Source organism: Neovison vison, chromosome 8, assembly GCF_020171115.1.
Source record: "Neovison vison isolate M4711 chromosome 8, ASM_NN_V1, whole genome shotgun sequence".
Classification (NCBI taxonomy): Eukaryota; Metazoa; Chordata; class Mammalia; order Carnivora; family Mustelidae; genus Neogale; species Neogale vison.
In genome coordinates, this window is record NC_058098.1 from 38,908,272 (window position 1) to 38,922,995 (window position 14,724).

Below are 14,724 nucleotides of genomic sequence, written 5' to 3' on the forward strand. Positions count from 1 at the left end.
GTATAAACCCAAAGATGACCAGACATGTAAATAAGCAGAAAACTATGGCCCATAACTAGAAAAAATTACAATGAAAAAAAGATCCAGAAATGACACAAATGATAGACGTAGCAAACAATTCCAAAGCTAGCCAATAATGTTAAGACAGCTCTCACAAACATGCTCTATATGTTCATGTAGGTATAGGAAAACACGAGGGTAAAAGGAAAGAAAAGGAAGCTATTAAAAAAAAATAAACTGAACTTCTAAGATGAAAATTTTAAAAATCTAAGGTAAAAAAACACTTTGGAACATAAAAAGCATTTATATTGGGTAAAAATGGAGGAATTCTGAATGGAGTATGGACTTCAGTTAATTAAAATGTGTCAAATCAAGTTCATTAATTGTGAAAAATACACCATACTAATGTAAATGTTAGTAACAGGGGAAATCAGGTGTTAAGTATATGGAATTCTCTGTACTATCTTCTGAATTTTTCTGTAAATCTAAAACTGTTCTAAAATTGAAAGTTTCTTTAAAAAAAAATCAACCCACAGCTTGGGAGAAAAAACCTACAAAATATACATAAAGGTAAAGGACTTACATTCAGAGTATATAAAAAATTCACACAACTCAGTAAGACAAATGATCCAAAATTTTTAATGGGAAACAATTTTATGTACTGATTGCAAATAACATATGAAAAGATGCATAACATCACCAGCAATTAGGGAAATGTAAGTTAAAACCACTATATAAACCTCTAAAATGGCTTAAAATAAAATGCAATAAAATAATAAAATGGCTAAAATTAAGAAAACAGACAATAGCAAATATTGGCAAGAACGTGGAACAACTGCAACCCTCATCCATTAGCTAGTAAGAATGAAAATTACAAATGGCTTGGCAGTTTCTTTAATGTTAAGCATACACTTACCATAGATCCAGAAATTCTACTCCTGGGTATTTATCCAAGAAAAATGAAAGCATATGTCCACATAAAGACTTGAATAGAAATGTTCATATCAGCTTTAATCAGAACAGCCAAAAACTGGAAGCAACCCATATGACCATCAACTGGTAAATAGATAAACAAATTATGATATATCAACACAATGAAATACTACTCAGCAATGAAGGAACAAACCCCTAATACACCTAACAATATGAAGGAATATCAAAAGCATCATGCTAAGTGAAAGAAGCCACTCACAAAAGACCACATAGTGTATGATTATATTTAATCCAAATTCTAGAAAAGGCCAAATTATGATAAAAAGCAGACAGTAGTTGCCAGGGGCCACTGAAAGAATGCCTCTCCCCTGCAGAGAGACATTAAGAGGGAATTTTGGAAGTGACAGAAATGTCACATATCATGATTATATTGGTGGTTACATGATTGTATACATTTATCATAACATCAAATTATACAATTAAAATTGGTGAATTTTATTGTATATAAATTATACTTTGATAAAACAGACAAAAAAGAAGTGTACCTCTCATTTGATATAAACTAATCACCTATATACTAGTTTTCCCTTTACAAAAAATATACATTAAGTTTTTTAAATGGTCATTTGTTGATTTTCTGACCTAAATCATTTTGTACAACTAGAAACAATTACGCCCAATTAGCAGCAAGCAATCCTTCTAGTATCTATTAGACCCTGTTATTCTCATGTTCAAAAATTTAAATGGTTTCCCATAATACTTAACATCTAAAGTCCTAATTCCCAAGGGTTACAAGATCCTACATGACCTGGCCCTCCCTCCCTCACACATCTTATGTACCAGCCACATTGACTTCCTTGCAATTCATGGGCACATAGAGAACATTGCCACCTTAGGGCTTTTACATTTGTTCATTTAATCCTTTGAAATGCTAACTGTAGTGAGTGACTCTAGTAGGAGAAAGAGCCAATCAATAAAGACCATGTGCGTGTGCATGCACATGTGTGTGAAGGGGTGTGTGTGTGTGTGTGTGTGTAAACACATATATATACATACGTATAAATAGCTAATGTCCAACAGTGATGTGGTATAAAGAATAAGATGGAATAAGGGATAATAGGGCACTTTTTCCTCTAACCAAAAACTCTCTTCCCCAACATCTTCACATGGGTTTCTCCTCTATTTCATTTAAGTCTCTGCTCACATGGTATCAGAGGGCCTTCCCCTTACTGAGTTATTAGCATTTCACCAACTTTCCCAACCATTTTTTTTCCTCTCACTATCTTATGCTTCTTTACGGCACTTTTCATTACCTGATATTACATGTACTTTTTGTGTAATTCTATCCCCAGAATGTTAAGCCCCATAAGTACAATAATTTGTCTTTTTCGGTGTTGTATCCTAATGTCTAACGTAATGTTTGGCATTTATTAGGTACTCAATAAATAACTGTAGAATGAATGAACAGGAGTTAATTATAACTAGATATAAATAGGATAATTGATCATTGTGAATTATAACCCTTAAGCTAATACTTATCCTTACCAGTTACTCTTACAGAGAAATGCCAGAATTTAAGAGTATTAAGAATCCAATCTTTTCACAATTAAAACAAGAGAAATGAAATAAATTCAAGCCAGAGCATTTTCAGCTTCTACAAGATGAAATTTTAAAAGCAAAATATTTTTTAAGCTTACTCATAACCTTCAGAGGAGACACAAGTTTTACAAAGTAAGATCCCTCTGACTGCTTGACCCAGCAAAGAGAGGGTGGAAAGGCCAAGAATGCAAGTCAGGAGCTACATCCCCATCATGACCTGTAAACCCTTTCCTATTAACAAAATTTGGAAACACCAAGCCAAGGCAAAGATCTGCAAAACATTACTCTTTCACTATAAACCACAACCTGTATTACCCATTTAATGTCCTTTGCTGAAAGCATAAAATAAAATAAGAACTATTTGCAAGGCTAAAGGGTATACTGTACCTCCGGGGAGCTATTATGAGACCTCTATTAACAGCTCTTACAGATACAAACAATTTAGTTTTCAAATGTTATATGACACATGTTAATGACTGTCATATTATAAAATCATTTTTATATAAAATGATTTATGTTTGTCCAATTTCTATCTTCCTATAAGAAGTTAGACATTTACAGGAAATTACTAATATATTAGTATTCATATCCAGTTACTCTAGTGCAAATCAATAAATATATCATAAGATGAATAAAATATAGTAGAATGAAATTATGTGATAATATGGTTACTTATTCAAATTGTGTTAGATATCAAAGTCATTTTAATTATTGCCTTCACCAACAAGCAGGTAGCTTTATTAACCTTAAGCTGAAGAGAAAGAGGGAAAAAACAGCTTCTAAAACAAACTATTTGTTGACTTTTTCTTAAACACAGTAATAAAAACAGGATGTATACCCCATGTTCTTACAGTCTTTTTCAAACTAACACTGGCAAAACCTGTGCAGTACACTTATCCTATCTGACACATATCCTAAGAATTACAAATTCCCTGGTATTTTATCATCAATTCTCATTATTTACAGGATGAATAGATATCAGTGAAAATGTATCACCAAAAAGTCATTTGGAGTGCTCGCTTCAGCAGCACATATACAAAAAAATCACTTGGGGATTTTTTTGTGTTTGTTTGTTCAGCAGCTAATTAAGGTCAAACTTTTGAGAACTGGATTACTGAAAGATTTCCAATTTAGATTCCTCTGTGGTGGTACAGGTTAAGTTTCATTCACTCAACAGACATTTATTGGCCACCTATGTGGCAGGTAAATCTTTTCTGTAAAGCACCAGATATATTATATAGCTCAGGCTTTGGGGGCCACAAATTCAGGCAATTCCATAGCTACTCAACTCTGCCTTTGTAGCATGAAAGCAGCCAGAGAAAATACAAAAAGGAATAAGCATGGCTTTGTTCCAATAAAATTTCATTTATAAACACCGAAATTTAAGTTTCATATAATTTTCTGGTGTCATGAAACATTATCCTTCTTTTGACTTTTTTTCTAATCATTTAAAAAAGTAAAAACCATATTGAGCTTGCAGACCATTCAAAAACAGGCAGCAGTCCAGATTTGGCTTTCAGGCCATAGTTTGTAAATCTGGGAAGTAAACCGTGGAAATACAGCAAAACAGAAAAATATCCTTCCCACGTGGAACCCCCATTCTAGCTATAGGAGACAGACAATAAGACATTAAATAAATTAGATGGCATATTACATAGCAGTAAACATGATGGAAGAAAAATGAAACAGGCCAGGAGACAGGGAGTACTGGGCATGGTCAGAGGACTATACTGAGGAGACAAGAAAACTATGTGGGTAATTACAATTTATTTTTCCTTTCAAGTATTTATTTTGACATAATTTCAGACTTGCAGCAGTAGTATAGTATCTAGAACATATCAAGAACTCCTAATAACCAAAAAACAACCCAATTCAAAAATGGCCAAAGGACTTGAATAGACATCAACAGGCATTCCTCTGAAGAAGATAGACGAATGGTCAACAGGCACATGAAAAGATGTTCAGGGGCGCCTGGGTGGCTCAGTGGGTTAAGGCCTCTGCCTTCGGCTCAGGTCATGGTCCTGGGGTCCTGGGATCAAGCCCCGCATCGGGCTCTCTGCTCAGTGGGGAGCCTGCTTTTTCCTCTCTCTCTGCCTGCCTCTCTGCCTACTTGTGATCTCTGTCTGTCCAATAAATAAATAAAACCTTAAAAAAAAAAAAAAAGAAAGAAAAGATGTTCAACATCATTAATCATTAGAGAAATAAAAATCATAACCACAGTGATGTACCACCTCACACTTATAAGAAGGTTAGAATCACAAAGACAAAAAGAGCGAGTGCTGGCAAGAATACAGAGTAACTATACACTGCTGTTGGTAATAGAAAATCGGTCAACTGCTGTGGCAACAGTTTGATGATTCCACAAAAACTTAAATACGCAGTTAGTATGACTTAACAATCTGGTACTCAAATACTTGTACAGGAATATTCACAGCAACACTTTACACAATTGTGAAAAAGTAGAAACAACTTAGATATCCACCAATAGATGAAGGGATAAATACATTGTGGCATAATCATGAACAATGCTGAATAATCCTCTACAAAAGGAATGAAGTTCTGACACATGCTATGATATGAATTAATCTTAAAAATATTATGCTGAGTAAAAGAAGACACAAAAGATCACATATTGTATGATTCCATTTATAGGAAATATCCGGTATAGGTAAATCTATCGAGACAGAAAGCAGATTGGTGGTCGCCATGGGGCTCGGAGAGGAGGGAATGGAAAGCAACTGCTTAATAGGTACACAGTTCCCTTTGTGGAGATAGAAGTGTTTCTGGAACAAGACAGAAAGTGATAGTGGTATGGTATTATGAATGTTTGAATGCCACTGCATTACTTTTAAATGAGTAATTTTGGGCACATGGGTGGCTCAGTGGGTAAGCCTCTACCTTCGGCTCAGGTCACGGTCTCAGGGTCCTGGGATCGGACACTTCAGGTTTCCTGCTGAGTAAGGAGTCTGCTTCTCCCTCTTCCTCTGCCCCTCCCATCCAATCATGATCTCTCTCGCTCGCTCGCTCTCTCTCTCTCACCTCCCTCTCTCTTATAAATAAATAAATAAAATCTTTTTAAATTTTTAAAAAATAAAGGCATTTATCAGCAACAGCGTGGAAGAGGCAAAAAGCAAAAACACACAAATGAACTATGAGAGGCTACAAAAGCTAACCACTTTGGGAGCCAAGATTCAATTTTACTGAAGAAAAATTAGATGAATTGGAAGAAGATTAATAAAATGAGAGAATTACTAAAAAGGACATACAAAGCTTTCTGGGTAATCCTCACATATGCAGCCACAAATATTATGTGCAAATCAACGACTTTTCAAAGTATGTTTTCCATTACAAAGTAGTGGGCTCAAGATAAGATAAATGATGTTGGAAGCTAAATTAGCTAAGCAAGACAAAGTTTGGAAATTAGTGCAATATGCTTGTACTTATGGTCATTTCTGGTACATTCTTAACCACGAACACTGAAAATAATATTTTACTCCTGAGACAAAAAGTAAATAAAGGAACAATTTAGTTCAATCTTAGTTGGGCCATACAGTATTTTGATCTGCTTTAGCTCCAGCTCTAAACTCTTTGGAGTGAGATACTAGGTTCTGGTTCAAAGTGCTTCAGTGGGAAATTTTTTGAAAGTCTTTAGTTTGATTTGAAGTTCATTTTCAAAATAATAAGTTAATATTTCAGTCCAATTCCAACTGCAAAAAATTAAATCAAAGCTCATTCCAGTTTTACTCTTACTTTTGGTAGAAATCCCTGTTAAGCTATCAATTCATTTTCTTGGCCCTTTCAACAAGACAAAAGTTGGTGTATCTGTCCAAGTCTTATTTTCCGCTTTACCTTGAACTGAAATACAGTCTTAATTACAAAGCCTCCTGTGCCAAAAATGGCAACTGTCATTCAGCCCTATCAGACTATAGCCCTGAGAGAATGCATGCTCCATGTGGCCAGGTCGTATTTTCTTCAAAAGAAGTTTGAAATCCAGATTTTCGAGTCTCCTAGTTTTTAAATGTTGGCAACAAATTCCAATTTTTAAGAACTAGTCTATGAGCCAATTAACATATGAGGTGTCTCTTCTGCAACCACTGGTCCACGAGTTAGTAAGGTATCAAGCTTCTGATGCAAAATCTGAGCTTTGCTAAGTCTTCAGTGAAAACTGAATATATAATACAGATTCCAGACAAAGAAGCTCTCTGACACAAATGCCAGTCCAAACAACAAATCATGATTTCATTCTCATGCTTAGTTGAATATTTAAAATACTGAATATTCTTCCTTTTTGCTATTTAAACAAGAAAAATAAATACAGAAGTAAGCCCTATAATCTAACTACTACATGTCAACACACTTTACTAAGAAGTGCCAGGTTAGTGGTCAGGAATGCCACATATCTTCTGATTATGATGACTGGAATTTATAATACTTTTTTGCTCCTACAAACAAGTCAGATAAGCTTTATCCCCAGAATCCACAAGAAGAATAAGGAATCCTAGAATTTTTCTCAAGACTTCCTTGATCACTATTAATCAACTTCATCTACAACTTTATCCAATAGTGACTGCCATTATCAAAATGATAAAACATGATACTCTCTTTGGGGCTAGTAGTTTGGAGCAGAAAAACTCAAAAAACAAAGCACACAAACAAAAACACGTAAACTTACACAGTTACATGGCGGGGGGGCAGTGGTATCAATATTCAGGTAATATGTAAAATATGACAAAGAGAATCAGGTAAAATAATTAAAGGATAGTAAGAATCTATCTATAAATTAGATACCAGATCCTACATAGTTTTATAAAAGCTGGCTCTCGTCTCAGTGTGAGCTATAGAGATTTCAAGATGAAAGCAACAGGCACATGAAATCAAGCAAGTATTAAATTTGAAGAAATTAATAGCATTCAGATGGACAATATTTACAGAAAAATTCTTGGGCAAACAAATAACAAGGTAACCAACTCAGAAATCCACTTGAGTACCTTGCCTATGAAATCACAATTAGCTTACCCAAATTTTGCCCTTCCCCTACCCACCCTCCACAACTTGCCCAATCACCATTTCTCTGCACCTCTTTCAGGATATTGGGGATGGGCTTAAAAGCTGTAAACCTACCAATTATACTGCCTTTTGTCCAGTTATGAAAAAAAAAAACCAACAACACTCTATTAAGAGAAGGTAAAGCTACTAGGTTTTTTGTTGTTTTGTTGTTTTTTTTACTACGGGTTAATTTTATTTAACTGTGTTATCCTTGTTTTGCGTAACTGAAAAATGTGGACGATCATAGGGATCTACCATACAGAAATTACAAGATTATGGATTCATCCTAATGTCAGGTTTTTTTTTTTCAATAGATTGATTGATTGATTGATTTTATTTATTCATTCATTTATTTGTTTGATGCAGAGAGAGAGAGAGATCACAAGTAGGCAGAGAGGCAGACAGAGAGAGAGGGGAAAGCAGGCTCCCACCTGAGCAGCAAGCCCAATGCAGGGCTCAATCCCAGGACTCTGAGCTCCTGACCTGAGATGAAGGCAGAGGCTTAACCCACAGAGCCACCCAGGCACCCCTCAATTAATGTTTGATATAATATTGACTTAAAAAGCAGAACTTTCACAACTGGAGCTAATTAGAAGTCACAATATTTGTTATCACAGGACTACAGAAAACAAGGACAGAAAAAAGCTAGCCAGAATGACCAATTTAATATCCAGCAGGCAAGTAGTTACTAACGCCTTAAAAAAACCTCCAGGCAAGTGATATCCATGTGATAAGAGCATGCTGTGTCCAAAAATATGGGAAACATGCAGCTCCCAACATAGCACAGGGCAATTTACCATTATAAATTCTTAGTTAATGTTTGTATCTAGAAACTAACAGGTATTTGCAAATTCATATTCAAGTCACTGAAAATAAAACCCAAAAAACCTATTTTCACCTTTGTTGAAAACAAAGGTATTAAGAAATTATTTCTATAATGATGTTGCTGCCTGTTTTTAGAATTATTCTCTAAAACAGGGCATATGAGAATACTTTCACCCAAATACTAGCCAATGAAAAACAATCAAGACACACTTGACTGATATACACTCTTGTTTATGTTGGATTTTTTAGCCAATTAACATTACATTAATAAAGACTGGAAACGTTAAGAATTAATGGACTCTAACCAATAAGTTTTAGCAGCAGTTAGCCAGAAAACATTTTTACTAGGCCCAAATGAAGTATCTTTCATTCATTAATACAGAACCACAGGGCATACTTAGACATTAGAGGCTCAATGATCTAAAAAAAAGTTCCTAGGGAAACAAAAAAACTTTCCATTTTCATTCTGTAACTGCTCCTTAACGACAGCAAGTATTCTTTCTTTTTCTGGCATTCTCTCTACCTCAGGACATATTTACAGATGCACTGGCTGCTTTACAGACATGCTAAAAGTTCTTGCTGTGGTTGATCAAAGTTGGAATGCCTGAGGAAATTACTCAACTTAGACAGCCTGGAATTATATCTAGCCAAATAGTTACAGTGCTCTACTTTTAACATGTGTTAAAGTAATACTTTAGCTCTCCTGGATGTAAATTGAGAGAGCATTTGTTTGCATCACACCCTGTGAACATTTAAGTCAAATATGTTACATTGAATATCAGTTTTAGTATCTGGGACAGTTCACTTTTTTAATGCTTCAATAACACGAAAGACAACATATTTTATGTTGGGGAAAAAAAGCTTCACATACAATGTATTAGGAACTAAGGCTTTTTATGATCCTCATGAAACATCCAAACTCTTCTAGAAATGTCATAAAAATTGCAACAAATGTTGATACCTATTCATTAGAGCAACTGTTGATCTGGCATACAATATTTTGATAAAAACTAGAAGTATTTTTTTCTTTATTACCAAAAAATATCTTTAGTAAAAAAGCACTGCACCTCCATACTCAACCCCTTTCTATTATTAACCTGCCTAATTTGCAAATAAATATATAACATAAGTAAGCAGAAAAAGGACATCACAGCAGTTTATTTTCATGGGTTTTTTTTTTTTTAATTGAAAGCCACAGAACTGCAGTACAAAGAGTTACTTGTCAAACATAACACAAAACTCTAAAATAAAATATTGGCTCCAATAGACTTGCACATCTGAAATAGTTTTAAACTTTGTTTTAGTTGGATTCTTTACCATGTCCAGGAAGAAGTTAGCACACACAGTACCTGAGATTGTCCTTTCCACATGAGCTACAATAGAAGAGACAAATGTAGCTGTTTCTCTAGTAGAGCTAAATTTGGCATCCACTTACACTTCCCTTCAACCTAAATAATTACACCTTTTAACCATGTTGACAATAATATGGAAATATCACTCAAAAAGAACCTAACAGACCACGGGATCACAATGACTTAAGTCATCCTTCTATCAAAGTGAGGTGAGGACCTGGTGAGAATTGGAGGGGAGAAAGGGGGATTACTAACTTATAAGTAGTAACCTATAATGCTTCTTTTTATTAAGATGACTTCAAATCACTAGAAAATGTTAACATCTGCACATACTCCAAGAAAAGAAAACATAAATAAGTTCCTCACTCTGGATTTTCTAAGAAGCCTAACAAGTGTTAACAGTGTTGATATCCTACGTTCTAGTATAATAAGCGTGTCATGAACTACCAGGAAATGTGTGTACCATGCAGGAGACTAGACCCTAAGTGAGAATGACAACTAGTAACAATTCCCTGGCAGTGGGAATGACCAAAGAACTTTCATCAACTGGGATGCCTAGAATTTAATTATAAATTGTTTGCTCCGCTATAGTGGGATGCGATCCTGCATTATTCTAACATTTAGGTAAAACCTACTACACACATAAGAACTGGAGAGAGATGAACAGAGAGAATATGAATGAAAGAAAACTGAAGCAATATTTTGTCCTGCTTTGGAGTGGGAATTAGGATGTGATCCTGATGGGATTCCTAAAAATCATGTAATGTAAGTCTCTTCCTTCCTCTCCAGATTCTAAATAAATCTGGGAAAATGGGCAAAAACTTAAAATCAGAGGGCAGTCTTTCATGATATCAGCCTGTGATAATGTTCAACACAGAAAAAGCTTCTTAGCCCAGAAATTACAAAAAAGGAGGAAAAAAAACAACAGTAGATATTCGATTATAAAACTGATGACCCAAATACACACATGCACACACACAAAATGATTCAATAGTCACACTAATACAAATATAAGGGCCAATGAATCTAATATCTTAGGACATACAGGACTCAATTCATAAGTCTAAATTGCTTCCACACAGCCAAAACACAGATTACCACCAACTCCATTGTACTACCAAATGCAGCTTTAAGTAGCTCAAAACTGAATTCCAAAATGTAGTATGTTCTTGGAGAGTACCAATTCCAACAGCAAAATGAGGGTTCACATATAAAACTACATGCTCCACAGGAACTGCTAAGTCTAGTCTTGGGCCATATCTTCTAGATTCAGCCAAGATGAATACATCTGATAAGGTCCACACAACTTACCAAGAAATGGCTAGATAAAAGGGAAAACTGTTTAATGTTCCCATCAGTACAAAGTAAAACATAATAAGCTCTGTACTTCAGTGTTTTGACTTTACCAAAAACTAATACACAGTTTTGATGTAGTGTAAAATTAAATCAGAATGTAATAATTGATTCAGTTTGCTTTTTATTCTAAAAAAAATTTTTAAAGAAAAAAAAATGACTGCTTTTCCATTAAGCAGGTACTTTGTGCTAGAAAGCACATTTAATTTCTAGGGTCCTCAGAAAAGAACAGGTGTACCTACTGTATAAACACAAACAGTAAGTTACAAGTTGCCCCTTAGTACTAAAGGCAAGAATTAGCATCACTACTCAAAAGTGTTTTAAAAAGAGTGTAACTTACTTTTACTGTCCCAGGCTAACTGGGCTCGACATGTCTGGTGCTTCTTTGTCTGCACATGGCCACCCACAGCCTGTCTTCTAATTAAATCAATGCTCTAGCAGCAGAACAAGCAAACAAGTTGCCTCCCATCTGCGTACAGCTCTTCAGGACACATTTCCCTTGGTCAGAAGGTGGAAATTCTTGGGAGAGGTGATTTTCTCTGCCTCTTCACAAGAAGAACATGGATACTTGGCTGGATGCAACTCCATGAAGTGTAACTGTGTATGTACACCTCAAAAAATAAAACAAAAAAAAAAAAATGCAGAGAAACATAAAGACTCTATAAACAGCTGGAATACACAGAAATACTGAAGCACCACTGGAAATAATGCTAAACAGACAGGCAAAATGGGGTCTTTGACTGAAATAATCAATGATACCAAGTTGGGGGGGAAAAAAAAAGGAAAAAGAAAATCTAAAGACAAAACTCACACTTCATGCAATGAAAACAGGTTAAGTACTACAAAGAATAAAAAGTAAAACTCAAAATACACAAAAACAGGTCCTCCCCACATTACAGAGAATAAAAGATATTATCAATTGAAGAGAAAAATGAGACTTTCAAGAGTGTTAGGTCTAAAATTAGACTCATCAGTCATATTATAGTTAATGGGCACTTGTATATATGTGAGCTAAATGCATCAAGCTGTCTTCCAATGTGTTCAACGCCTCATGGGAGGGGAAGGGAGGAGGAAGCAAGGAACCACTGAAATACTCAGCTACCCTCTGCTTATGAAAAGATGATCTCTGCAAACCAAAAATGTTCAGAAAAATGGAGATGCTCATTTATTTACATACTCTTCTAACCTCCCCAATAAACAGAAACACCTATAAAACAAATGCCCCATTTTTTACAACAACAACAAAAAAAAAAACACTGAGTAGGGTATATGGCAGGATGTGGTTAAGTGTCTACTCACAAAGAAACTCCACAAGCAAACTTTCAAATAGGTCTGTTGAGAGGAAGTGGGGTATATCAGCCATTCCCAAATCCCCTTCCATCCTAGATATACGCATATGCCAGGAGCAATCCATACCATCTCCACGACCACCAAGTATTTCAAGGACTGGCAGGCCTTAGATTCTCGCTCTCTCTCTCCCTCCCTGTGGCACACATTTACAATGCCAGGCCAAGAACAGGGGGTGTGGCCTAATCCTGCAACTGCACAGAGGCTTGATTGGGGGCACCAACAACAGACTAGTCAACAGTGATGACATTCTGGAGATCCCTGCCTTAAAGAAACGCATGCAGAGCTGGCTCTAGGTATAAGAGGATACAGAGACAGATAAAAGTGTAATGATATTATATATAATAATATAAATATGTCATAATCCAAACAGTTTTTTTCCTCTCACATCCCAAACTATTGGCCATCTATAAGAAGTTACTTCTTAAAGAACTTTCCTAGAGTTTATAAGCAAGTATTACATTGGATTAAACAGAGACCCACAGACAACAGCTTCTAGCAAACAGATATAAAAACATGTGCCCGATATAATCTGTTCTTTAAATGTTAAAGCATTTGGACAATAAACTAATTTCAGCCATGACTTACCATCTCCCCTGATCATAGGGAGCCTTAAAGGATGAATCAAATTAAGTCAACATAAGAACTGCGGTGTCCACTTAGAATAATATAAACTCAACAAAACATTTTTAACAAAGGAGACTGTGCAAGCTGCCTCTCACTATATGAAATTTCAAAGCTATATCTACCACAATTTTTAATACACAGTATTCTATCTACCAAAATAACTAGTTTTCAAAATGAATTGACCAAAATCTCTGAAAGCCTACATAATTCAAACTCTCAGCCAGATTCATCAGTTTTCTCATGCATGACTACAAATGACCTCTCAAAAGTGTGTCATTCACATTTCATCCATGATTCCTTATTAGAAAGGAATTCCTTATTAGAAATTATTGCATGGAGCACTGGGTGTGGTGAAAAAATAATGAATAATGTTTTTCTGAAAATAAATAAATTGGAAAAAAAAGAAATTATTATTAATTACATTAACATTTTCTCAGAAAAACATTGATGCGCAAAGGGAGCTTCAGTAAGGATTTTACAAGAAGCCTGTTTTCCATCAGAATCTGTGACACACTTTCTAAGTTAAGTTGACTCATCCAGAGCTATAACCAATTTCCTCAAAGAAGAAATTCATATCAGAAGCTATACCATGTGAAATGTGCAAAATTATGGTGTAGAGTTTATAATCCACTGCCGCTACCTGAACCAAAACTATTCCAAAGCAGCCATGAAAAGAACTGTCTTCCAAATGAATAGCCCCAGATAAGAAGATCAAGATGTTTCACAATACCTCTTCTCCACTATCATGAGATCAAAACTGCACTATCCAAAAGATAGAAATCACTTTTCCATCAGTTGTAAGGACAATCTCAAAAAAGCTATAAACAGCTAAGTGAAACAATAGGGCCAAATCAGTTTAACAGTAAATTAAAATACAATCTGTAAACTAGCCTTTCCATTTCCCTCTTCACATTTTGAAGATAAACAAAATGCACTTTGGTGTCATATCATTTTCATTCCCATACTGTAGAGCACGCCTCAAATGAAGCGGCCACCTTCCTTCCCAAAATCCTGAGGAGAGAAGCTGGTAAGTTTAACAGGCAGATCTTATGCACTCACCTCCCCACTCCTTTAAATGACAGAAAGACCCCTCTACTGTCCAGAAATGGTAGTCTTAGGATAACATCACTTGTCTGTAGTAGTAAACAAGGGTAATGAAACTACACAAGGTAATCGGTTTCTAAGAAAAGGTCAAAAATGATGTGTCTAGATGGCCTGCATAAGTGTGCATGTGGCTATACAAATAAATTTCTTCTACCTTGTCTCTTCCTCCCCTATGGCATGGAGTTGAAATCAGTGTACTTTTGACTCTTTGGGTAAGTGCAAATTCTCATATGTATATATATTTTTTGAAATTTTATTTATTTCTTTGACAGAGAGAGAGAGAGCGAGAGCAGGAACATAAACAGGGGAAGTTGGAGAGGGAGAAGCAGGATTCTCGGGGAGCAGGGAGCCTGATGTGGGGCTTGATCCCAGGACCCTGGGATCATGACCTGAGTAGAAGGCAGACGCTTAATGACTGAGTCACCCAGGTGCGCATTATTTATACACACACACACACACACACACACACACACACACAGAGATAGATATATAGATATACATATATGTATATCTATATGTATATATTTTTTTTTCCTTA

General features: G+C 35.4%; 1 protein-coding gene across 5 annotated transcripts in view; it reads right to left on the reverse strand.

The window, feature by feature from the left end:
- TASP1 (taspase 1) overlaps positions 1-14,724 on the reverse strand; it is a 283,764-nt gene that overhangs the window by 251,163 nt on the left and 17,877 nt on the right. Inside the window, exon 1 of one of the 5 annotated variants that reach the window (XM_044263466.1) lies at positions 11,449-11,599. The exons of 3 other annotated variants lie outside the window; for them this stretch is intronic. Coding sequence is in view for 1 of the 2 variants with exons in the window: in XM_044263465.1 (XP_044119400.1) it covers positions 917-919 (3 nt within the window). In the remaining variant the exon portion in view is untranslated. Of the gene's footprint in view, positions 1-916; positions 945-11,448; positions 11,600-14,724 lie in introns of those variants that run through there. One more of the 5 variants, XM_044263465.1, reaches the window with a different exon arrangement.